We start from the raw sequence: 27,155 nt of genomic DNA, 5'->3' as shown, positions 1-27,155 counted from the left end.
AAACAGATTGATCAGGTGAATCAAGGTAAAGAAACTCACCAATTTAATTTACAATTTGTTGTTAATCAGACGGGTCAACTTATTGACCCAACTTAGGTGGCCCCTATTAGATACACACAAGAGCTGCAGTGAGGTGTCCATTACAGACAGTAGAACCTAAATCTTAAAAAACATGTTGCACACTTGAGCTTCATATGGTAGTAAAATAGTATTTAATAGTAGTTGATGGTTGCACATCCTTCCCCAAGATCAGACTTTCACTGACTGAACAGCCTCACTCTTATGCAACTGGTCTGGGTTCAGTTTGTGTGGCGGTAAGGCAGCCACAGCAGCTCATCAACATAGAGTGGTTGCACCTGGCAATTAAAAAAACCTCGAGGAAACAATTGTGTATCCTCCCCTGGTTCAGCCAATAACATTATCCTGTCCCTAAACAGATTAATGTGCATACATCAGCATCCACTTTGATGTGATGAATATTCCACCAATAGCAAATGTATACACACACACACACACACACACACACACACACACACACACACACACACACACACACACACACACACGGTAGCCCTCTCAGATCCCTAATTGCATTAGTATAATGTTAAAGATTCACATAACCAGAGCAGACTGGAGGCACATCATAACGGACGGCTAATGAAAAGCACTTCTTTTTAATCAAATGGATTACACTTTATTGGGAAATTAAATAAAACAATGCAATGTTGTGAGGGAAAGCAAAACAACATTGTCCAAAGTGTTAAAACTACATATAAAAAATGCAGATAAAAGAGAATGAGACAAGATTGATCGCATATATCTGACAGTGGGAAACAACTAATAACAATAGTAAAAGATTTTGGGAGGGAGGGCATTAGGTAACGGACGATGAGCTCGATCTATGAACAGGATATTTACTCAAACGGTAACTGCAGTGGCATCTTTGTATGGCATTTTGTGTACCATGTACCACAGAGAAAAAAGCTCCAATCTGTTGCAGATAGACAGAATCTGGTCCAGGAATTTTGCTACTTGGAGTGCCGAGGATGATGCCTGCAAGTTCAGCAGAACTAGAAAACACACAAAAAAAACACAAATTAATACCCAGATACTGGAATATTTACTTTAAACACTGAATATAAAGTCATGAACAAATAGTCCAATATATAATATCTTAATATCAACAAAGACTGACAATGTATTCCAAACAGCAAAATCCCTAAAGTGTAATCCAATATAGATTTTATTTCTTTTCTCTGACATCTTTCCACTCTTTAATTAATTATAAGACTATGTTTAATGGTAATACACTTGTTTAAATTCATGATATATACACATATACAAAACATATACAGTAGTATTATTCTCCCTCTTCAAATGCAATGGATGAATGAGTCAGTTAATCTCTACTGACATTCATTACCACACCTGCATTCATGCATTTTTAAGCTAGATAAAATATTCATTCACAACACACTAGTTTCTATTTAAAGGCCAAATAACATTTTTTGGATTTTATGGGGAGCTTTCTTGTCTGTATTCAGATACTTGACAGTATAGATACCAACAAGTAACATGAGGGGAAAGAGGAGTATGTCATGAAACAAAGGTCTACAGTCCCCTGAAATTAAACCACGGACGATGCAAATATATGGTACACATCTTAACCCCTAGGCTACAAAGACACACAAAAACCAAATAACACTGAGTGCGTTTACATGTGCATGAGTATCCTGATTATGATCAGGTTGTCCTGGTTATGTGTTTTGCATGTAAAAACCATATCCTGGTTTCAGAATCCTGGATATACTAGCTTGAATACTTCCCAGGATACTGTGGGATGTAAACGCCTGATCCCGGTTTCAGATCATTCTCTGCCACGTTTGCAGGCAAAAATTGAATCTCGATTTTTTTTTTCAGGCTTGGGGTCGATTCACATTTTTTAAGACAGTTGAGAAGAATAATCCTTGCACCACTTGCAAGGATTATGCATTAAATACAGGTTATCAAGTACCATGCTTCAACTGAGTAAATTGTGAGCATTCAGTTTAATAATCAGCTTCAGCACAGGTAGAGTAGAAGGGTCCGCTCACTAATTGATCAGCTGTTGTTTGTGTTTCTTTATAAAACATCAGCCTGATATCTGCACACTGCTGCTAGCTAGCATTTTCTAGCACTTCAACTCTCCTCAACAGAGATGATACCTTGTCAACTAACACAAACCAAGAGTTTTTTTCAGTCTGTCCATCTGACAGATGTCCCGTTAAATTCACTATGAGATAGCCAGAGAGAGTTAGCTACCTGGAGTCTTGACAGTCCTGTAAACTGCGGCAGGTGTGCATGTAGTGTAACTAATCATGTCACAGTTTACAGGACTGTTGTGACGCATTTATACATCGTGCAAAAACAAAAATTTTGATTTATCAAACTAAGGGAGGAAATTTTGACTTAAGTAATGCAGATCATGAAATATGCTGTCGCTTGTGTTTTCCATTACTGGTGATCTGTCAGAGCAGATAAATCCAGAAGAATAATAACTTAAGCAGAGTCTAGACATCCAGAAACCAAACTGTGTTCATTCTCAACTGTTGAGGTAACTCAGTCAGTACAGAAATAAGTGCCTGAGATGTTCAGGAATCAAGACACACCCGTAGGCAGACCATCAGAAACCTGAATACTGTTATGATCATGTAAACTACACATCCCAAATATAATCACAAACGGGATAAGACCCAAAACCAGGACTCTAATGTGCATGTAAAAGGCACTCATTGATGAACTGAACATGGGTGGGACTAAACAGCCTGTGCAGAGTGGACAAGGGCATCTTCAAAAGGTACTGATGCTTATAATGTGGAGAAATATACAACCCAACCAATTAAACAGAAGTTAAAGTCTTGGCATGGATAGAGGGAGTCAGAGGGAGTCAACATAGCCCACATTAAGCCACATACCTTCCATCTATTTCCGCACTGATTGCAGAAGACAAATGTGGTCATTGGCTCATCAGCACTGCGAGTTTGAACCTGAGGAAAGGATAAAAATGGACAATGAATGTATTACTATATCATACCAAACAAGCAAGGGTTAAATATGACTTTACAAAACATGTAATTTCTTGCCAAACCTATTTTAACCATACACCACAACGTCAGTAAAAGCTTCTGCTACTGCCACAGTTAAAAAGAAGCATAAAAGGTGATCTGTACCTGTGTGTAGGTGCAGCATTTCCCCTTGCACTTGCCACAGGTGAATAGATCTGTCTGAGTGCCCCCAGTGGTGGCCATCTGGTGGTCCCTGACAGCCTCTTTGGTCAAATTCTTCCTCATTTCCTTCAGCTCATCACTGGCCATTTCCTACAGAAACAGAAGAATGTCAGTAATAATAATGATGATAATAATAATTTAAGCAAACCAATTTTAATCTGTTTATGTTGTAATTAAAGACATACTTTATTCAATTAAATTATATCCGAGTAGAAGTAAAAAGACACATTTTGCTATAACAAATGTAAGAGAAATGGTGCAACTGCAGAGACAGTGCTGGAATATTTACACTGCTGACTGTGTACCATTTCCCTTATAAGTCATCTACAGCCAACACACCTCTGCAGTCATCTTAGCCATACGCTCAGGGGTTACACTCCCGCATAGCACGGTCCTCCTTAAATTAGGGTTTTTCATATCCTTCAGATTTGAAATCCGGCTCCGCACACGGTTCTTGTATTTCATGTCTGTGTTCTTAAACTCTTGGAAGATAAGTGATGGCAGGTTAAGGAATTCAAGTTTTGCATTGTAGAAAAAGTAAAGCCTAAAACTTTACTTATATTAAAAGGCCTTTTAAGTGCAACAGTGGAGAAATAATTGGTTGCTTCATTGATCAGTTCATTGCCAGAAGATAAATTCACAACAATTCTGATAATTGATAAATCTGTTCAGTAATTTGTAAAGAAAATTACCTTGAGCTCTGGAAATGTATTTATTATTAATACAAATATATAATAACAATTAATAATAGTCAATAAATAATATAATAATTATTATTCTGTATCTATTTTCTAAACTTTCACTCTTCAATTAATAGATTAATTGGAAAAATATACAACAGATAAATCAACAATGAAAATAACCTAGTTGCTTAGTAGCAGCTCTAATGTGCATATTAGAAACACAGTAACAACATCCAGAATCAAGAAAAGTGACAAAGATCTGCTTCAAACACATTTGCCATTCACTAAAAAGGATATATTCCTCGATTTGTGCTCCAAGTTCATCACAATCAGCACCAATCGCAATATAATCATCTGAAGAAAAAAAAAAAGAGATGTCAGGGGGTAAACGAAAAATGTTAAAAAAACACTGTAAATAAAGAAAACAGTAACCAACCACAAACAAAACAAATATCCTGTCTTGTTGCTCGATATCATAACAATAGATTACCTCCAGCCTGCAGAGCATTTGCCAGCATCTCTCGGCATTTGAGCCTTATAGAGTCAGAGGTGCTGGGGGCACGAGGAAAGGTGTTGATTAACGTGTTGGGTGTAACATCAGGGGGCTCGCTCTTGCTGCTGGAGTTACTGCTGGAGCTGCTATATGAGCAATAAGAGAAATAGAATGTGTTATTGAAGCAAACAACATTTGAGAGCAACATATAAAAAGGATAGAAAAACTTTCAATATCTGCACACAAATGGCAGAAGATTTGTGTTGACCATCAGTAATAAAGTATCAAAAATGATCTTGTATTGTTACCTTTCTTCTTTTGCCTCTGGGCTTCCCTGTGAGGGAGAAACAACAGGCGTCGTTTGCTCTTTCCTCTTCTCATCTGCAGGCTTCTCTCCACCTCCGGGCTCGTCTAGAATAAAATCAAATCAAGCAAGTAAGAAAAATTACATAAGAGTGAAGCCTTCTTGATTTTAAGGGTTGTAATTTAAAAATATATGTATATATATATATACAGTATGTCTCAGCATTGCAATCATTTCTGTGAAACAAACAACTAAATGTAATTGTTATTTTTAAAGTTTTGATCGTTATTTAAGACATAAACCTAAATAGACATGAACACAAGCTATATTAACAGAACTTCACCCTCTGTAAACAGTCTTGTCCTGCATTAGAAAAGTATGTAGTTAAAACAACCAAACAGCTAACAGAACATTGGCCAAGCATCAGGGAGAAAAAAAAAACACTGAATATATCAAAAAGAAGCCTATTAAGTATGTATGATAATTAAAAATTTAAAAAGTACATGTAATACAGACAGAATTATATAATAATACTAAAAATAAAAGGACAACTCTTCTTCTGATGCACTGAAATATTCACAGGAAATAATCTGCTCAATATTCATCCAAATTGCTAATTTTACACAAACATCCTGCAGTTATTGTGTTCACTATTTGGGTTAATTGTACAGTTTATCAGCTATTCTTTACTTTTATTGTTACACTTTTGTTATAATATGAAATATCCATAAGACGTGTCAGTTCATCAGCTGTCGTCAGTTTACTCTAGAGTAGTGGTCCCTTACGGAAAAAGGGTGGGAACCACAGTTTTATAGTATTATGTAGTGTTTCTTTATTATATCTGTGGAGAGACGAGTATCAGTGTACAATTTTGATAGCAGATGGTAGAGAAAGACAGAAAGCATGGGGGGGAGAGAAGGGAAAGACATGCAATAATGGAGGGAATAAAAGTAGGGACACTGTGATTATTTGGTCTCTTAATTGCATGGCTGATAGGACACCCTCAGAGTAGAAGTGTTGTGTCAGAAAGTTTTAGGTACAATATGTACAGCCTGTTTTCAACTGCAGCAATGATTACGAGTCACACAGCAGCACAATGACAGTGAAGAAGAATCAAAGCGACTGTAATGGCTGGGAAATATACTGTCATATGAGGTAGTAATTTTGTGATACTTCTGCTTTTTAAAAACATCGTCTTCATAAATAATTTGTCTGTTCAGTCATTAATCATGAAATTATTTCATGATCTTTGAATAAAACCCCCAGAATAACATAACAGAATACTTTCAATCTGTGTTATTTCAGCAGCAAAAATCAAATACTGTCAGAAGTTACACTACTATTGAGAACAATATCAAGATATGCTGCCTATATTACACAATAACAACTTTAAAAAAATAAAATAATAACTTAAATCTTCTCTAGCCAACGCTTGCCATCAGCGTGGATGCATTTGTTAAAACTGTTGGCTGCTGTTCATTTGTTTGTGCTGCTGAACAGATCACTTACTAACACCCCTGTGGTTTGAGAATAGGTGTCAGTAATTTAAGAAAAGTGCGACAGGACATTTTTGACAGCTGGTGTAACCAGAGCACAATGTGTTACAATAAGCAAATGATCAAAATTGACTATGGCTTCATAAAGTCGTTAACAATCAGTTACAAACAGATATGTTTACTGGCGCCGATACAATCATGTCTAACAGTTTGAGACAAAAATCTCTGCAGAAGAATAACATACACACAAAACAAATACACACACATTCGAGTATGCGTAGACTTGAAAAGTAGTAATTACCCAAAAGCTTCTTCCATGATTTGATCAAGGACTTGGCTAGGGATGTCACCTCCTCGTCTGTGCTCTGCTTGCGGATGGCATTAACGGACATCCCAATTCTGGTAGACTGTGGAAAGACATTGTGTCAGTGCTTCAGGGTTTGAGTGCTGCCTGTGTCGACGATAAGCCTTCAGTGGGAATGAGCAAAGATACCTGAAGCAACTCCAGTGTCATGGGGACAGTACGCAGCTCCTTCAGAAGATCCAAAGCCCCAGACTGCAGAGGAGAGGGGAGGAAGAGAGAAGCATTCATAGATACATTTAAACCCATGTCATACTGAACCTGTCGTTAGCTGTAAACTGATAAACACAAGTATTGGTTTCTTATAAATCTTAAGATATACTTGACGCCCGTTCTGCAGTAGTCAAGTTTTATTTATTAACAGTGATATTTCAGATGTAAGTAGGTTAGACAAAATTAATTCATTACTGAATTGTTAACTAATTATTATTTATAAACAGACAAAAGCCATTTATTTTGGGTGTAAGTAACATTAATGTTAAGAGTTGAAACAAATAGTTGATTAATTGAGTATAGTCGATCAACACAAAATGAATTGGCAACTATTTTGATAATCAATTGATCATTTAAATGAATTTTAAAGCAAAAAAAAACCAAAAAAAAAAAACCCCAAGAAATATTGAATTGTTGATGTGATGTGATGATTCGTTGCTTTTCCTTGTCATCAATAATATCAAACTGAATCATTTTAGGTTGAGAGGTTCTTGGTCTGACATATCAAGGCACTTAGAATGCACCACAGTGGGCTCTATGAAAATGTGGCTATTTTCTGACATTTTAAAGACAAAATAACAAATAATAATAAAATAATCGGCAGACATACCGATAATGACAAACATTATTAGTTGCAAACATATTCACGCTATACCGTGTGTTTAACCAGCATTACAGTTACAGTAGCTAACGCTTAGCGTCCATAACAGTTAGCAGCTACTTAGCCGCTTGCAAAATCCCAACCTCCAACTGATCCAACAGCATGCATTCATTTCATAACTTAATCCATAATCTAATTAAACTCAGCTATCTTTAAACGACCACATCTAACATGTTGTTGCGTTGCAAGGCACCAAGCCAGCAAGGGCTAGTGGACTGCTATGTGGCTAACTACTAGCCTGCCGTTAACATAAACAGACTTGCATGCTAACAGTTTGCTGCTAGTCATAACAACAGGTATGTTAGCCGCGGAGTTTAATGTTGAGAGTAACGGTGTAGTCAGCGGCTGGCATAATATTCTGGTGTACTAGTGGAGTTTTTGTTGACAGTGACCAAACTGGCTAGTCGGCAGCTAACTAACATTAACTCCATCACAACCAGTTAGCGCCAACGTTAGCACAGCAGCGGGCAGGTAAGCGTTCATTCTTCTCACCCCGTTCTTCTTCTGCGCCATCTTATCCATTTTCTTCGCGATTCTAATGATATCCTCTTCTTCCTTTTTGCCCATGATGACGGTTGAATCTTTAAAAAAAATAAAAAATCAGGAGGAAACGGTAACGAAAATACACGACAAAAGATCACGCCAGTGAAGTGAAAGCGGCGGCGTCTACTTGGCGGACCGGGGACCGCACACACTGACCCTCCGCTCTGTAGCAGACGTGACTAGTCGATGCACGATGGGTTTAAGGAGAGTGAATCGAGACGGAAAACAAGAGTCCTCTAAGACAGCGGTTCCCAACGATTTTGTGACCCCTTAAAATAAAGCAAAGTCTACCGTCTACAGTCTACAGTCTATGAGTCTACCCCTTCGTCACATGTTGAATTGTCTGACAGTTAAGTTACCGATTATTGTCTTGATTAATCGGTTTTGTCAATAAAATGTTCCCCACAGTCCAAGGTTACATCTTCAAATGTCTAGTTTTGTCTGACAAACAGCCCCAAAGATATTCAGTTTGTTACCATGTTCGACAAAGAAAAGAAATAAATCATCACATTTGACAGGCTGAAACCAGCTTATTTTTTTACATTTTTGCTTTAAAAATTACTAAAATGATTATTCAAGTATTTTTTAAGTTTAAAGGATGGGTTCACAATTTTTCATTTCATCTATTTTGATTAAAGACTATGATTACATTGTACAGAGAACAAACAAAACATACAATAATAGCAAAACATCAGCACACATTATGGCTAAAGTACTAAAAATGCTGCTTAAAGATCCCCCTCCAGACATGTTTTAAGATGTATATAAAATACTCTGAGTAATATTTTGTCTGATCATTTTTCCCCCCACAAAAACTCCCTTGAAATGACATATACCGCTTCTCCCTCATTAAAAATCCCGAATCTATAAATATGCTGTCATACTTTTGAGCTCACTTTGTTGCCTCTGCGTGGCCTGATCTTTCAGCCTCCGTTCAACTGTTAGTTTCAACCAGCTGATGTTGTTACACTTTTGTGTGAGCCAGAGGTAATACAAACCACAGTCATTCAGCATCTGCTTGACCTGCAAGACCCATAGTGACACATATACATCTGAATCATGCAGATTGAGTCTGTCTTAAAATTTGATGATAAAAAGACTGTAAATGTGGCAGATATCCACTTGATATGACTGCCTCAGACTGCTGAAGCCTCATATAAGCTTCAGATAAACCTTTAAAAGCATTTTTGTGTGGACACACTGTGGATTTTGGCCCCCATCACTTACATAAAGCACATTTGAAGGAGTATGAACAGGAGGAATGATTACAGTGAGGAAAACCTCTTTCAGTGTTCATATGGACTGTTGTTTTAAGACAGACTTGAAAAATTGTGAACCTATCTTTTAAGTGTTCATCACTCAGTGCTTAAATTAGACAAATGGTTGAGTTTTACAAACAACTAGATTTGGCTCCATTTGTCAAGTTCTGCATAAACATTTGCCATCATACCAAAAACAAAGCCCGCTTTTTGGCATTTTTGCAATTTATCGTTAGATGGCGCCAAAGAGCCACTTGTGTCTCTACTTGGGTTGACCATGGACTCAGTTCTGAAAATCAACCAACCATAATCTGCTTCAAAAACTACATAGACTAAGTTTTGGGTCTTTCACTGCTTTAACGTTAATAGTTAATCAGATAGAGCTGAGTGCATTAATTGTTTCGTCGACAGAAAATTGATTGGCAACAATTTAAATTGGTTGATTAATCATTTATTATGTGCCAAAAGTTCAATGGTTCAAGCCTCACACACACACACACACACACACACACACACACACACACACACACACACACACACACACACACACACACACACACACACACATATTTAGGCAAAAGGCACTTAGCAACATGTAGACATCAACTTGGGCCCTCGGAAATTGTTATGGGACATTTTTCACTATTTTCTTATCATAGACCAAAGAAATAATTGATATGATAATCATGTTTAGGATTGGTAAAAATTTGTCTCAAGTTAGGGGTCACAAGTCAAAAATGTTGGGAAACACATTGAAATAGCTGTTGGAGACACTGATGGTACAATGCTGGTACTTCTTTGGTACTGTTGACATTATAGAATTTGTAATTTTCCAGTATAATGGTGTATAATTTTACTTAAGCTCCAAGTGACAGTTCATAGACATTAATGCATTATTCAGCATAATTACCAGTCAATTAAAGAGAATAAGACTCATGGCTTTTGATGAGGGCATGGCTGATGTGCAGATCAAACCTGTGACCTTTCAGTAACAGGATCTAGGCCACAATGATGGCACACTGTTGATCTTGCATGTATGTGGCACTGATTGACTCACTAATTTGGATTTTACTAATCCAAACAGATCAGCATGTGACATACCACCTAGGGATTGAAGGTTAGGCAATTATTAGTAGTCTGAATAATTTAACTGAGCAAAACAAGTACTTTGCTGCTAATTACACTACATAGAATATACAGTATACAGCACAAAAAAGTCAAATACTTTGCCAAGATGTGTTTTGTTTTTTTGTTGTTTTTTTTGCCTTTTATTTTATGCTTATTCCACTTAAATAAATACACTAAAAGAATATTTCCTCATATTGACCTACACTGACATTATGGCCCTTTCTTTCAATCCCCCTGCTGGCCAGTCTCCATCTTTTGAGACAATGCAGAATGCACTTATGCACCGCACGTGCTAGTGGGAGGTATTAGCAGGTTTTATACAGTCAAGGGCAGTTGGTAACTGGCACATTGTCTGTCTACAGTATAGTGACATAGCTCTCACCCCTTGATGCAATTAGATGATAAGCCACTGTTAACAGACCAAAATTCAAGTCTACTACATGCTACAAACTTTTAGATATACTGTATTTACCTTCCAAGTGTGGATACAAGGATTTCTATGTGAAGGCTGCAATATTAACAACATTATTTCTTACTAATTATATTCAGCAAGAATAAATAATGATGCACTGTGTGTCTTGAAATGCGATGGTGGATTTCCATTACCTGCTGTGAGGTAAAAGTGCACTTTAAGGACCTTATTCTGCCTCATGCTGTCAGCAAGTGCGCAAAATCTTTAACCTAATCCCTATTAGGCCAAGACTTCTCAAATCTGATTATGCAGGCTGCTTGCAAATTAGAAATAGGTCTCGCCACCTGTGGTATCTGTTTTGAGTGGGATAGATTTACTAATATCATTTGACCTGGAGAGTTCATGTACCTTCACAAACATTTCCCATGAACTTTCACCTCCCTCCTTATTTACTTAGTTATTCTGCTGCTTACTGAGCCTTTTACTGTACTCATTCATCCCATTCACTCAGTTAGTTTCTTGCTTTGTGTTTTAGTGCAAATGATAAGTGAGGAATGTATAGCTATTGAGGCAGAGAAGACCTTTGGTACATATGTTTTCTTTATTTTTATTGGGATTTCTTACAGGATACATGCACCAAGATGCAAATATATCAGTTGACCAAATAAAATTATAGTCCCACTCCTTCAGGAGAACATATTGCCAACAATTTTTAAAATCTCATACTGGTAGAAGTGCACATTTTCAGTCCACTGTGGTTCATTTCCTCTGTGGTTTCCTTGTTTGTTACCTCATCTTGATATGCTGATTAAGTGTGAGCAAAGATTAAGCAAATTGGCCATGATGGTGCATGTCCCAAAATAGCCCTCGAACGCTGCTGAGAGGCTTTGACCAGCGCTCGGAGGAATACCAGATACACACTTTCTGTTGTTTTAGCTCTTATAATTAAGGGGAGATGTGAGATATAAGGTAAGTCTTGTGCATTACCTTTCTAGTGACATGTTTGTTTGCCAGTCAGTTATTTTCTTCAGTACCTGTAGGGTGTATTTTGTGTAATTCAGGTGTGTGTGGCCTAAGTGTGTGTCTTGGTCTGTTTAGACTTGTTGTGCTGCTCAAGGTAAAAATGGTGGGTTAATATTTTAACTATAATGAAGTAGAAGCTTTCCTGTGACATTGTTCCTCAGACTATTTATGTTCTATTTAGTGTAGTCTATCACAGAACTAAATATATAAGATACAACAGAGAGTCTAAGCTCTAACACAATGTGTTTTCTTGTAATGTAATGTATATGGTATTAATCTGTCCTACTGGGCTGTATTTAATGATAACATGAACATATAGTATTAACTACATCCATGTTATCTATGATAATATACCTATATAAAAAGACCGATATTACAGTAAAAAACTATACAACCATAACATTTTAGGTGATTTTAATTTAATTTTGTACATTGTATTGTTTCATTTGAAATATAGTGTACATTACTTGTACAGTGATCACACAGTACAACTTTTCTTAATGTCTTAAGTAATTTAATGTCGCCACGTCTCGCGCATGATTGTAGTCCACTATCTCCACAGTAAAATACCTTGTAAATGAATGCTGATCACTGCTAACTGTTGTTTTGAATGTCCAGTCTTAAATCTTGAGATGATAGTTGAAATATCTTATAAAACACTCACTACTGTTAAAATGGATCCTTCATGGCAACTGAAAATTATTCAATATGGTTCCAAAACCGAATCACTACAAGAGAATTAGGAGATGGCACAAAAAAAGAAAAGAAAAGAAAAGAAAAGAAAAGAAAAGAAAAGAAAAGAAAAGAAAAGAAAAGAAAAGAAAAGAAAGGAAAGGAAAGGAAAAGAAAAGAAAAGAAAAGAAAAGAAAAGAAAAGAAAAGAAAAGAAAATCGCAGTTTGATTCTGGATCGGATTATGTCCATGAGAGTCTTTTTAGTCATTGTATGTAATACAACAAAATTTTGTGTGGCAACCCACATAAAGCAGCAGTAACAACACTAGGGAATGAATAAAAAGAATAAAATAAATAAAATATATGTTACACATTCATACAATGAGGTAGTCATATATATTATATTTTAGATGTATATATTAGCTTATAAGACTTATATAAAAGTGTTAAGTAGTCTATGTAGGCAGGTTTTATCAGGGCCACACTGTTTGATTCAGTGCCACATCACCATACATTACAGAACCATTTGTTACTGGTGAATGAGCTACTGTGTGTTTAAATGAATTTGTTATTCTAACAAGGGGTACTTGTTGGTATCTTTAAAAGTAAGACTGCTTTTCCTGTAGATGTTGGTCAATTTTAGGAGAAAATCTATAAGAAATGCATATTTTTACACTTTCAAACATTCTTCAAGACCAAGAATCAAATTTCATTTTCAGTGCAGTCTTTACTGCTTCAACTTCAACTTCAGTTTATTTAAAGTGCACATCAGCCAGATAGTCTCTGTACACTTAACAGGTCAATAAAAGCAACAACAGAAAAAAAAAACGTGATAGTACATATAAAAGTACACACACATACACACACTCACACACACACTCACACACATACTGGTAATAACATTAATATGACAACAAGGTTGAGGTTAGTAATTTTAAAAACAGGGATCATATAACTGTAACAGGGTTGTGGTAGCTACTTGTCAAAGAGGAAAACAGTCAGTGATTTGAGTTCCCAGCCGATGAAATTAGCAGACATCATAGTAAACAGAAAAAATATGTGTTTTCAGCTTGGATTTGACAGTAACAGAGCTTGCCTCCCGAATGCGCAGTGATAGATTATTCCACAGAAGTGGAGCTTGGTGGGCAAAGTCTCGACCTCCGAAAGAGTTCTTATTAAATTGAGGAACAGTTAAGTAACCGGCATCAAGAGAACGTAAAGGACATGATGGAGTATATGGAGCAATAAGGCTGGAGATATATTAAGGACCATTTTAGCCTATATAACTCTTATGTGAAACTACAAAATATCTCGTCACTAAATGTTTCTATTTGTTTTGAATAGAGCCTTGCACTATTGAAAACTGGAACTAAGGGAAAACTGTGTCTGTCCTTACAAACCCACAAATCCCTTGGTAGAAAAGGCATGGCGGAAGCTCAAATTGAATAATTTGACTTCCTTAAGGAAAGCTGATAGGTTGTACTATTCTGCTTGTTCTACTATTGATAACATCAACCTTTCACACATCAAAACAGAGAGAAAATTGACACAGTATTGAATAAATGGGAAAAGCTATGTGTGAAATTCAAATGTAATTCTTTGCTACATTGTGCATGGTTCCATGGGAAAGGCAAACTCAATTTTTAGGTGAATATTGGTGCTGCAACTTTAGCAGTACATGCTAAATTAAATTGCCCTTTGTAGGATTGAAAGGTGGCTAGAAAAAGGTGGTGACAAGTTTTCACAACAGGCTACTTCCAGCAGAGGCTCAGAGTTTCGAGGTACCAATGTATTCAGCCATAATTTGGTAAAACTAGTCGTTTTGAACATAGATGTTGGAGAGGTAGATCGTCTTCCAAGGCATTTCAATAGAAATTTGGATGCTTTTTTTCAGTTGTGAAATTTTGGCAACACTGGAATCTATCTTAACTGGATCAATTCAAGCTGATCACAGCCTTTGTGAGGGAACAAACAACAGACTTTCAACAGCCACCTTTCGAGCATATAGGAGATACATGTTTACTGAAGATATTATGAGAGGAGTCTCACTTTTAAAGCATAACTTACTTGCATTATTTGAGCATAACACCCCTCCCTCTCTCTGCTTCTTCTCTAGCCACTTCCAATATGAGCAACACACCCCTCCAGGAACCACCTGCCCAGGGATTGTCCTCAGGCAGTGGGCAGACATTACCCTCCCGACTGTTACAGCCCATCTCTGATCCCTCGGCTTCTAAAAGAGTATGTTTCTACAAAAGCGGTGACAATAAATTCGGAGGGCATCGCATGGTCATCAATGCCCGCACCTTCAAGACATTTGATGCTCTACTAGACGCTCTGTCCAAAAAAGTGCCTCTGCCATTTGGAGTGAGGACCATCACCACACCTCGTGGGATCCACCTTGTTAAAGGTTTAGATGACTTACACGATGGGGGATCATATGTGTGTTCTGATCAGAGACGGGTTAAGCCACTAAACCTGGATGAAGTGAATCGACGGCAGGTACCGTGGAATACCACCAGACCCATCAGCGCAGGGCGAAGAAAGCGCAAAGGACTCCAATTTGGGAGAAGGAATGAAGTCATCAACAGGCCACCAAAGGTCAATGAAAGGGTGACAGTAAGGACACCAAAGAAGCTTGTGGTCATCAAAAATAGGGATCCCACTGTTAAACGCACAATTGTGTTGCAGAGAAGAACAGCACCAACATTTGAAGCTTTGCTGGATTACCTCTCACAGGTCTTGCAGTTTCCAGTACTGAAACTCTACTCTGCAGATGGCAGAAGAGTAAGTACTTTTGTAAACTGAAATTGTTGAATGATTGTGGATCAATGGTAGTTTAAGGCAACTTCTGAAAATAATATAAGCAGCAGCGACCTTTGCGAAATGTGAAACTATCAACACAAATAAAGTCTTTAGGGCAAATATGTGCATGAAGGTTTGACATTTCGGGAAATATACTTATTTTTGCTGAACGTTAGATGAGGAAATCAATAACACTCTCATATCTGTCCACTCGGAGCCAGCAGCTGGTTGGCTTAGTGTAGCATAAAGATCGGAAAGAAGCAACCAGCGGTCGCTCCAGGACATTAATGCGACCAGGCAAGAAATAGTGCCACACATTTTTTGCTTTTTGTATGTGATGTAACATGTTAGTTAGTGAGCTTTTGAGGTGATGGTAGGTTGATTCTGTTAGAAATGCCAGGCTAGCTGTTTCTCCCTGTTTCAAGTCTTTATGCTAAGCTAAGCTAACCAGCTGCTGGCTGTACTTCATATTAGGGATGGGCATTTGAAGAAATTTCCTGAGGTGATGGTAGGTTGAGAGGAAGAGGAGGATTCATTAACCAGTGTCAGGTGTATGTTGTTCGAGTGGTACATCATTGGGGTCGTTGTTGTGTTGTAAGTAACGATATACACGTTATTGCAATGTTTACAATGAGCTTTGTTGTTTTTTAGCTCAAAATGGTCCCACACCAAACTTCGCCTTCATGTTTACTTTTGTCTAATCTCTACGGCAGCCCGCCGGCAACTGAGTATTCATTTTCCCTCTTGAATTTAAATTGCGCCCTCGGCTGGTTGCAGCACGTAGTGAAATTCATTGCAACTTCAAGACACATACATACATAACAAACTTTGATACGAACGTTAAATCGATTTAATTCCACGTGATCGAAAAAATTCTTAACGATCAATTATCGATCATCGATTAATCATGCCCATCCCTACTTCATATTTAACGGGCAAATGTGAGTGTCGTTCTTCTAAGCTACAGTAACTCTCTGCAAGAAAACGAATACACATATTTCCCAAAATGTCAAAATATTACTTTAAATTTTTCAAACTAGGAAATTGTTTTGTGCCTTGTAAATTTACTCCATGTCATGTGAATCTGTAGTAATACTGTTGTTGTCCTTGAATATACTTTCTAGCAGAGGAGTCCATAGGTTATTTTAAGCAAGGATCACACAAATAGGATAGCCATTAATGTAAGGCTGAAAAGAGCTGTGGGCAGACAGACACGAACACATGAACGTAGTTTCTGTGCACTATATCTTCACTTAGACAATAACTTTTTGAGTTTGATGGTCTAGTCTTGATCAGGAATACCATTCAACTCAAGGTTCACTTACTCGCTTGTTCCAAAGATTTCCGACTGTATCACACAGTCTTCATCAGCAGGTGGTTTTATCTCAGTTGTCATGGAGCTTTAGAGGTTCAAACTTCATTCTTTTCTGGGCACTTTTAGGACCTCTTGTCCTAAAAGAACAAGAAGAACAATTTGGCTTACAAATTGAGTTTGGCAGTTCATTCTCGACCTTGGAAACAGCAGTTAACAAAACAGTGTAAACTCAAGGTCCATTTACCTGCTTGTTCCAAAGCTTTCATATCACACCACATCACTTTGTCTAGTGGATAAAAGCATCAAGATTTGGATACTATCAATGAGCATTTCTTATTATTAAATGAATGAAAATTTATTGTGAAATCATTGTAGGTCTGACTGAGCTTTAACTGACATGGATTTTGATTCCATATCAAATTTGAAAAAACAACAACCAAAAAGAAACATCCAAGAAATAAAAGAGATCATGATATTTATGCACAGCATCTACCATAGTCCTGGCTGTGCTAGGACCATGATGATTTGTAGAATTGGTATTAAAAATTTTAAATATGTTTTAGAGAATTTTTTTGGGAGAGACAACTACACAAAACTGCACAACTAAAATAAAAAATAGAAAACACAGAAATGTTGCTGGGATGAATAATCAGGGCTTTCACTTTATATGTGACAAGAATTCCAGGAAGTCCTAAGAGGTTGTAATCAAAATCTCTACCCCCCCAGTGAGTTATCACCCTGTAATCCCTCCACCTTAAGTCCTTAAACAACAACATGCTTCCTGTTTAAGGTCATCATGATTGTTGAGAACCTTTAAATGCATCTTATGCCACTAGAATGGCCTAATAACCTCTTATCTCTGGTCTGTTTTATAATACCATGAGGCATTAAGAAATAATATCAAGTGTACATGAATTTATTGTTTTCATGTAAGCATCCAGGAGCGTAATACTTTATTACGGTCTATCTTACAATGGATACTCGTGTGTGAATGATTCAAAGTTACTATCATAATGAAAATGGTTTCTCCTCTTCTTTCAGATTGATGGTCTCGCTGCACTTATCTTGTGCAATGGAGTCATTGTGGCAGCGGGCAGTGAGCCATTCAGATTAACCAACTACAATTTTCACAGCACGGGCCAGATGGCACAGGCAATGTACATGGATACTGTGGAATCATCTATGTTGCAGCCTCAAGCTCGTAAGTGTTAAATAGTCCTACGGTACATTGCTATGTGAAGTATGCCATAAGCCAATATTCAAAATGTCCACATAATATCTTAAACAGCATAGTCAGTAACTGCAATTTCAAGGAACTGTTGAATGTAAACTTGCCAGACAGATGGAAGTTTATGTTTGTCTCCAAGCTTTTGCAGTCCTACAGGGACTATCACAGCAATTTTTATTTTATTTACTTAATTTTCTAAGTGTGATGTAACAGATAAGAACAAAACAGTCACTTCACTCCTGTTTGATACTTATGGTACATTATTTTAAGAGTGTCCTAAAGCATAGTTTTTATGTGAAATTCAGTATTTTTTGTTGTTAAAAGGTCAGCTCACTCATATATTTATACACTAGTTCAAAGGCTCAAATGTTTAAAAGTTCAATGTATTCATCCATAAAAAGAAAAAAGTTAAAGTCCTCCCATGCTAATCAACAAATGCTGATTGCCAAAATGCAGGAAATAAATACCCACACAAATATATGTATATATATATACCACGATAAAACATCCAAACAACAATCCATATATCCTTCGCAGATAATTTTGGTTTTACAGTATCTACCCTACTTTTGAGATATCTATCACTTTTTTGTTTTTTTGGCTTGACACAAATTCAATATAGCTGACGTGTTGAAAGAATAGTTTGACATTTTGGGAAATATACTTATTCGCTTTCTTACCGCGAGTTGGATGAGAGGATCTTCTCATCTATTTCTCTGCAAGGAAGCAAGCATCTTTATGAAAATATCAAATAATTCCTTTAAATAATGCTTCCGCACAGATATGAATATTACATGATGCTTTTGCAATCACCTTTTATTTATTTGTTTTCTCTTTCTCTCTCTCCCCTCCTTCTCTCTTTCACAAATACCTGTATTTTACACCTCCAACCAAAGAGAACAACAAATCCTTCTCAAGTGGAAGAGGCTCAAGGAACTTCTCCTTATCATCAGAGCGATATATCGTCAACCAGATAAACAACTCTCGAAATGGAAGCAGGAACAGCCACCTACATCACCATCGCGGATCATTTGAAACAGAGGTCAACCAGCGTCACACATCCATGGAGAGCTGTGGAAATGCTAGGGTAGAAGATGAGCATCATACTTGCATTGTACCTCAGGATGACGACATTGAAAAGTCTTTCCGTGTGAATCAAGATGGCAGCATGACCGTAGAGATGAAAGTGCGTCTGACCATCAAGGAGGAGGAGATGCTCCACTGGACTACCACACTTAGCCGCTCCAGCCTTACTAAGAGGGCAGTTTTTGCCTCAGTTTCTGAGTCGGGCAACAGTTCACCTGACTCAAACAATGCCGTTGCCAAAGACTCCTCTGGCGTCAGTGAAGATGAAGCTAAAGAGGAGAACCACCCCGCTGTAACTGGAGAGGGCATCAGCTTTAACAATGAGCGAGTATATGAGGGCTACACTTCTACAGCCTTGAGGAAAGCAAAAACGAGTTTCAAACGCGCTCCTACGCCAGGTCCTCGACATGTTAAGAAGAATGCATCTATTGAGAGTGTGAAGATGGTGACACAGTCAGGGGTCCAAGAGAGCACCCTGGGCCATTATTCCTACATGGAGAGGACAGCTGATGGAGAAGCAACTGAGGGATACTGCATGGTGAGACACACCAGCAGCAGCAGCAACCGGCCGGTCCCAAAGCCTCGGAAAACAGCATCTGCGGGGGCAAGCAAAAAAAGCTCCCACTCCTCAATCAGGTCGTCAGGGGTAGCTGAAGTCCTTCAGATACAAAATAACGGAATGGAAGTTAGAGAGACTGTGATGCATATTTATGAGAGTCAAGGCTGCTACAACAACTACTTTGCAAATGAGGAATATAGCGCAGATGGCGTACCTTTGCCTGGTCCCTCTTCAGCGCCAGATAGCAAGCCGTCCACTGACTCAGGGCCTCGTTCATCCAGCAATGATTGTGATATCGATTTTAGCTGGCAGCCACCCACGGCTGACTCACTACAAAGACTGAAAGAGGAGATGCTATCGTTGTCATCAGAACCAGTATCTCCGACACAAGCAATTCCCAACAATCTGTCTTCAGTATCTGAGAATGAAACTCAAAGGGCAACAAACTCTCAAATTGCAAGTGAGAAGAAAAAGGTGATAAAGACTTCAAGGAAGCAGAAGAGTTCACCTTCAACAAGTAACTCAGATAAAAAGCGGAAGGAAATTATAGTAAGCTCCTCAAAGAACAGCAAACTTTCATCCACTGGCAAGATCAGCAGCAATGCCAGTGTGGGAAAAAAGAGTTTGAGTTCATTAGAAAGTGCTAAAAGCAGTCAAAAGAGTAAAGCAGCAGAAAAGCCTGAATTGAAGAAATCAATTAAGGATGAAAAGTCACCCAGGAAGGACTCAGCTTTGTCAGTTAGCTCTGAAAATATGAAAAGGACCCCACCCAAGAAGCAAACATTAAATAAAACAGCTGCTAAGGATAATGGCCATAATGTAAATACTCCAACTGGAAGGCCTCAAATGAAAAAGAACATGTCAGACATATTACAACCCAAAAAATCACTTTTACCGGGCAGACAGAAGATGAGCAAACCCAAATCCATGATTGAAAACAGGATACTATTACCTAAAAAATCTTTAGAGTTGAGCGAGAGTGTTTCGATGCCTTCTCTCAATCCTTCACCCTCTGAAATCCACCAATATGTTGAGAACTGGTTAGAGAAAGTCAGCCCAGACCAAGTGCCATATATGGATGAGGCAGACGAATCAGAACCTCAGGCAAAGGTTGTGTTTAAGATAGGTGGTGATTCTGAATCGGAGGACAAGAGTGACTGCCAGCCTAATCCAGAAGAATATTATCCATCACCTGGTGATGCTATCAAGAAATCTGTTTCTTGTTTATCAGTTCCTTTTAGCCATGAAGGGCCAGCAACAGCTCTGCTTCACAATGATCAGAAAGTGAGAGGTTTATGTGTTTCAATGCCAAGTGTCAGAGTCGAACCTGCGCAGTACGAGAACAGACTGAGGTCACACAAATCTGTAGAGACCATTGGCCCAGTTGAGAATATATCATCTTCATCTACATCCAACATTTTAAGTCCAAAAGCAAGGATAAAGCCTGTCCTGCGGCAAATTTGTTCATCCATTCAGTGCATCAGATCAATACCTGACAACAGCAAGACATCAAATCTTGAGAAGTCCAACAGCCTTCCTGATTTCTCATCACAAGTGGCTTCAGTGTTTGGCTCGTCATGCAAAGCCCTCCTGTCATTCTTGTCAGTGATGACTCTGAGGGATAACCTAACAGGTCCTGCACCAAGTGATGGTAACGGGTCGAGAAGCAGCTCCGAGGCCATGCTGATGTTGGAGTCCCTGCAGAAAATTTCCACCATCGACAACCAGGAAGAGCTGAGGGAAAGTCTGACGGACTTGGAAAGCAAAGCGTCTTCTCATTTCAGAGAACGCTGGAAGGATTTCCAGATTCAAAGGGAAAGGCTAGAAAGTGATCCTCTTTCTCCCAAATTTTCAGAAACAGAGTTTGCCCTAGATGTTGTATCCGAAGGGGGTGATGTATTTGAGGATCAGCACATGGGAATAGACGAGCTTATGGAGGAGCTGAACATGCCGCAAGACCTCAGAGCAGAGATTTCTTCAACAATCCAACAAGCTAGAAGTTTTTACCCTGTAGAGGAGAGCACTTTTGTAGATACTGAAAAAAACCACTCAGACTCAGAGGAAGATGTGGAACAATTTGTTCAAGAATGCAAACAGTTGCCAGATCCTGAAAGTACTTGCATGGCTGAGAACATAACTGAGACAAAACAGGGCAATGATGAAGACCCCTCACACGCTGGAGAGGTAGATGACTTAAACGAAATGCAAAACATGTGTTATGAACAGGCAAAGATGATGACTGAGTCAGAGCAAGAACTCGATCAAGTTAAGGAAACAGACCTTGATGTAAAAGAATCAGATGTATCACAGCCAGAGAGAGACGAGGAAAATGAGAGGGAAAGAAAGGAAGAAGAAGACCAAATTGAGGAGGAAGTAGAGGAGGATAGGGAGGCAGTGAAAGACATGAAAGAGATAGATGATGATGGTGGTGGTGGAGAGACTGAAAATGAAGAAAGAGAAAGAGAGGAAGAAGTAGAAGAGGAGGCACTGAGGGAAGATGATGAGGGACAGGAAGCAGAAGGGTGTGGAGAGGTATCTGTTGAGAAAGAAGAGGAAGGGATGGAGGAAGAAATGACAGTTGATGAAGAAGAGGGGCAGGAGAAATTAGAAAAAGTAGAGACAGAGGATGGATTCATGGATGAGGAAGATGAGGAAGCAAGAGACTATGATAATGTTGCAGAGACTGATGAGAGAGATAGTGTTGAGGAGAAAGAAGAGGAGGAGAATTGGAAGGATGAGGATGAAGAGGAGGTGGATGAGGTAGATGAGGAAATGAAAGGGGAGGATCTGAGTAAGAAGAATGAAGATGAAGAAGAGGTTATTGAGGAGACAGATGAGGAAAAGGAAGCAGAAAATAACATTGAAGAGGTGGAAGAGGAGGAAGAGGGGGAGGATGTAGAGGAAGAAGCTGAGGAGGTTATTGAGGAGAGGGATGAAGAAGAAGAAAATATTGAAGGGGTGGAGGAGGAAGAGGAGGCGGGTGAAGAAGAAGAAGTTGAGGATGTAAATGAGGAGAGGGATGATGAAGGAGAAAATATTGAAGAAGTGGAGGAGGAGGAAGAGGAGGAGGATGTAGAGGAAGAGGCTGATGAGGTTATTGAGGAGAGGGATGAAGAAGAAGAAAATATTGAAGGGGTGGAGGAGGAGGAAGAGGAGGAAGGTAAAGAAGAAGAAGCTGAGGAGGTTACTGATGAGAGGGGTGAAGAAGTAGAAAATATTGAAGGAGCAGAGGAGGAGGAAGAGGAAGAGGGGGAGGGTAAAGAAGATGAAGCTGAGGTTATTGTGGAGTGGGATGATGAAGTAGAAAATATTGAAGAAGTGGAGGAGGAGAGAGAGGGGGAGGATGTAGAGGAAGAGGCTGAGGAGGTTATTGAGGAGAAAGATGAAGAAGTAGAAAATATTATTGACGGGGTGGAGGAGGAGGAAGAGGAAGAGGAGGAGGGTAAAGAAGAAGAAGCTGAGGATGTTAATGAGGAGAGGGATGATGAAGTAGAAGATATTGAAGAAGTGGAGGACGAGGAAGAGGGGGAAGATGTAGAAGAAGAAGCTGAGGATGTTAATGAGGAGAGGGATGAAGTAGAAAATATTGAAGAAGTGGAGGAGGAGGAAGAGGGGGAAGATGTAGAGGAAGAAGCTGAGGATGTTAATGAGGAGAGGGATGAAGTAGAAAATATTGAAGAAGTGGAGGAGGAGGAAGAGGGGGAGGATCTAGAGGAAGAGGCTGAGGAGGTTATTGAGGAAAGAGATGATGAAGAAGAAAATATTGAAGAAGTGGAAGAAGAGGAAGAGGATGTAGAGGAAGAGGCTGAGGAGGTTACTGACGAGAGGCGTGAGGTAGAAAATATTACTGAGGATGTGGAGGAGGAGGATGCAGAAGAAGTAGAGGAGAAGGATGAGGAAGATAAAGAGGAGACTATTGAGGGAAAAGATGAGGAAGTGGTGGTTAGTGAAGAAAATGAGGAGGAGGAGGAGAAAGAACAGGAAGAGGAGGAGGAGGAGGAGGAAGGTGAGGTTGTTGTGCTTGAAACTATAGAAGAAATCATGATCAGAGATGAGGAAGAGGAAAAAGCAGAATTTGACAAGGATATAGAAGAGGAAGAAATGCGGGAAGAGAGTGATTGGAGCAAGGAAGAGCTGGAGAAAACGAGTCTGGAAGAAGAATCAATAGAAGAGAAAGAAATCGTAGAGGAAATTGAATTTGAAGAAGATATGGAATTAGGTCAGATGTTAGGTGAAGAGGAGAGGGAAGATGATGAAGAAAGTGAAAGTAATGAGTTAAATGAGGGATGTGACAGAGAATCAAATGAAGAGGAGGAAGAACAAAATATTAGGGATGATGTAGACGGCATCGGTGATGATCCGGTTTGTAAAAGCCTACTAGATGAGGCCTCATATTTGAGGCAGCACAGGAGTAGTTGTGAGGAAGATCAAGCAAACTACGAGGAAGCAAATACAGATATTAAGGAAGGACATAGCACCGAATCACCAACCAAATATTCCACTGAGGGTCAGTGTGAGGATGAAAAAGGTAACGGAACTGACACAGTTAATGAAGTTGAAACAGATGAGGGAGGGGAGCGTCACGACGAAAGAAGCGGCGGCCTACCCCACCCAGTGGAGATATCACAGGAATTACTTGACTTTGTTAATTCTGCCCTCCAGTCTTCTTCACTCATATTCATTTATGATGATCGAGGTCACATCAGGATAGAGCCGGATAATGCTCGAGTTGCGCAAACAAACCAAGTTGTAGGCCTAATTCCCAAAAGCAACAATGATAGCTCGTACGGCTTAAAACGTCTACCGAGCCCGAGCACCTCAGATTTATCTGACTACAGACCAGAAACGTCGGAGAGCGGTGGATATAAAACTCAGGAGTCTGTAGATATTATTTCAGAGAGTGGTGAGGAGACTTCAGAGAGACCTCCTCCAGTCTACAGACATTCAGTACACAGGACTGAGAAAGCAAACGTGGAGCGGGCTAAGTCCTCCAACTCCAAACTGTCCGTGGCAAGTAAGTCAGAAGTCTTGCAAAGTTCCCGATTGAAAAGTGGAGGGAGTTTCTCTTCCCGTGATTCGGGCACTAAAGCCTCAAGGGAAGATCTGTCTTATTTCAGCGCTAGCGCTGCAAGCTCATTAAAGGCTGATGCCGAAGCTGCTACAGAGGCCGCACAGTGCATTTCTTTTGGCTCAGACAAAGACTCAAACGATGGGGTCTTGATTGACAAAGGTAGATGGCTGCTCAAAGAGAACCACCTCATTAGAAAATCTCCTCCAATCTCACTAGGAATGTACGGTAATTTGGATAGTACGTCCATTGACACAGGCCAAGAGAACACTAGCGAGGATGTCCCGCCTCATTATAAAATCCAGAACAACCCCCTCGCAGCCATATCTTCATCAGAGCTTGAGGAAATGGCTAAACCTCCAACTCCAAAGTGCACCTACTACAACATGCCACATGGAAGCGATTCAGACCCCTTTCTGGACGACGTCAGTCTTAAAAGTGGGAAAAGAGATTCAAGCAGTATTAAAGGGAGAGGTTTCAGGGTATCACCTACTATTGACACATCCAAAACTTGGGCAAATAAAAATGGTAGCCTCTCTTCATTTGCATCAGTTGAGTTTAAACTACCAGACAGAAAAGTGCATCCTGAGGGGGAGTCCTCGGTTGTTACACAGGCAAGAAGGACATCTAGTGGAGGAGGAGCTGTACTGCAATCACAAGACTCCCTGGATACACTGCATGTGAGATGTGGCCAATACTGTCCAATTTTATGAAAGCAGGTTCATTATATATCACAGAAATATTCACATATGCTGGGCCTGGGTGTCATGGCTACAATTATTTAACTGTAATACAGATAGAAATGTTTTGTGATTAGTCAAATAATCATGAACAAGAACATATTTGCAGCCCCACCAGTTTTCCAAACGTGTGGTGACTGAAGAGAGTTGTGCCTCTTATTCTTGCTTGAATACAGTAAAAAATGTAAGTTTACAGACATTAAATTCAAAGCTGTCTGTTCTGATGTAATTATAAAATAACAAATTGAATATAAGGATATTTGCTAATAAGAACACCTTTTTTTACTGATTCAATGCTCCTGATTGTATATCATTGTATCATGTATCATTACAAATACCACAAGGTATCAATTTCTTATTGAATATAATGCAATACATCAGAGAAATGACTGTATCTGCCAAAGAAAGCAGAGTTTGTTGCTTGTTTGGGTTCTACCAGAATGTGCAATGCACGTACAGTGAATGCTACTTCTTAAAGCAGCTGTTGATATATAGTATTCACTTTTCAGAGTTTGAAAGAGGGAATGTCAATTAAGAACTTATTATGAATTGAGACCTGATTAGCCTGTGAAATAATATCAATAAATTAATTAAAAGGCAGCTTCTGACAAAATGTTATTTTTGGCTGTAAGAATGTGTTCTATATTCAATAAAATATTTTATTTTTCATTTGTGCATGTGTTATTTACAGTTCTCATATTAAAGCATATTCAACTACAACTACTAACTAAAATTAGAGGATCACATGTATGTTATATGGTGTGTTTACACCTCCCAACCTCAAGACTGAGTTATTTAAGTTTATTCCTTAACTAAAAATCAAAATATTTCATATATCACCATGTGATTACAACCAGGCAGACACACTAATGGAATTGCATAATCTGTCATCTCAGGTTGGGTTGCTGCATACAGTTGACCTAACATATTGCTACAGTAATAGGCACACTAAAAGGAATTTGCCAAATACAAAGACAGTATTCATCATATAAGCATCTATAAAAGCACAAGAATTTTTCAGAAAATTAGCTTTCTTTATGGTTTTATTTGTTGCTTAAGTCGATCAGACATTCAGTTTGTTAACTTCATGATTACACTGCAAAAAAAAAGGTTTGGTTCATGGACTTGCTTGAAGTACATTGTTTAATCAAATTGTAACTGTAATGCTGAAGCCCAGTTATAGGCTTATAGGCAACATAAAATTTTGTGATCATAATGCATTTTTGTGTTTTCATTTTTTTCTGAGTTAACAGCCCAATTTTTCATACGACATAAAAGAATTAAAACAGCAGCGTTCATATAAACTGCTGCTGCCTAGAAGCATCTCTGGACTCTGGTGACATTTGACTTTCATGGGGTTATTAACTAAGTGAAGCATGTGAATTTGGAAGCCTTAGGCTTACAATATCCTGTTTATTCTCGGAACTAGAGGACGACAGAGTGCCCAACTCCAGCCCATCCCCAACTCATAGGGGGTTTCTTTCAAAGCTCCGAACATACTGTAACTGACAATTTGTCAAAAAGAGATTTAATTCTTTAATATTATGAATAGGAAACAAAAGTCTTAAGATGTGATAAAGATATTGGCTGTGTGTCATTTTCTCTCCTCACGTTTGAAGGGTTTGTTTCACTCTTATCCACTCATCCTCAGGCAGGTGAGGGTACAGAGGAGAGACTGGGTGTCATCTGCAGCTGTCACTCAGTCTGAGTGATGCCCCTTGATGCAGTCAGGCATATGCAATTGACACTTGATGTGATGGTCAGTGACAGACTGGCGTGTGTGTGACCAGAGGATATTATCCTTGAAACAACCAAATGACAGTAATATGGAGTTGTATA

General features: G+C 38.7%; 2 protein-coding genes across 4 annotated transcripts; one reads left to right on the top strand and one right to left on the bottom strand.

Annotated features, from left to right (window-relative positions):
* Positions 1-644: 644 nt before the first annotated feature.
* On the bottom strand, positions 645-25,157 carry tcea1 (transcription elongation factor A (SII), 1). 3 transcript variants are annotated; one of them, XM_042428284.1, is made up of 11 exons: positions 25,070-25,157; positions 16,646-16,772; positions 6,736-6,798; positions 6,544-6,649; positions 4,751-4,853; positions 4,440-4,588; positions 4,247-4,303; positions 3,606-3,760; positions 3,210-3,356; positions 2,955-3,026; positions 645-1,070 (listed from the first exon to the last, which is right to left on the bottom strand). In XM_042428284.1, the coding sequence occupies exons 3-11, from the start codon at positions 6,754-6,756 to the stop codon at positions 1,062-1,064; spliced, it is 819 nt and encodes a 272-aa protein (XP_042284218.1). In that variant the 5' UTR covers positions 6,757-6,798; positions 16,646-16,772; positions 25,070-25,157; the 3' UTR covers positions 645-1,061. The 3 variants fall into 3 exon arrangements, with proteins under 3 accessions (XP_042284218.1, XP_042284217.1, XP_042284216.1); XM_042428283.1 differs by lacking the exons at positions 16,646-16,772; positions 25,070-25,157 and adding an exon at positions 7,970-8,212 and having other exon boundaries at positions 4,440-4,585; XM_042428282.1 differs by lacking the exons at positions 16,646-16,772; positions 25,070-25,157 and adding an exon at positions 7,970-8,210.
* LOC121908305 (oxygen-regulated protein 1) lies at positions 13,250-25,911 on the top strand. The gene is made up of 4 exons (XM_042428215.1): positions 13,250-15,302; positions 17,677-17,836; positions 18,760-22,544; positions 22,581-25,911. The coding sequence occupies exons 1-4, from the start codon at positions 14,643-14,645 to the stop codon at positions 25,287-25,289; spliced, it is 7,314 nt and encodes a 2,437-aa protein (XP_042284149.1). The 5' UTR covers positions 13,250-14,642; the 3' UTR covers positions 25,290-25,911.
* The last annotated feature ends 1,244 nt before the right edge of the window (positions 25,912-27,155 follow it).

Source organism: Thunnus maccoyii, chromosome 12 (assembly GCF_910596095.1).
Source record: "Thunnus maccoyii chromosome 12, fThuMac1.1, whole genome shotgun sequence".
NCBI lineage: Eukaryota > Metazoa > Chordata > Actinopteri > Scombriformes > Scombridae > Thunnus > Thunnus maccoyii.
Note: the sequence above shows the minus strand (reverse complement) of the source record. Positions and strands in the feature narration are given on the sequence as shown.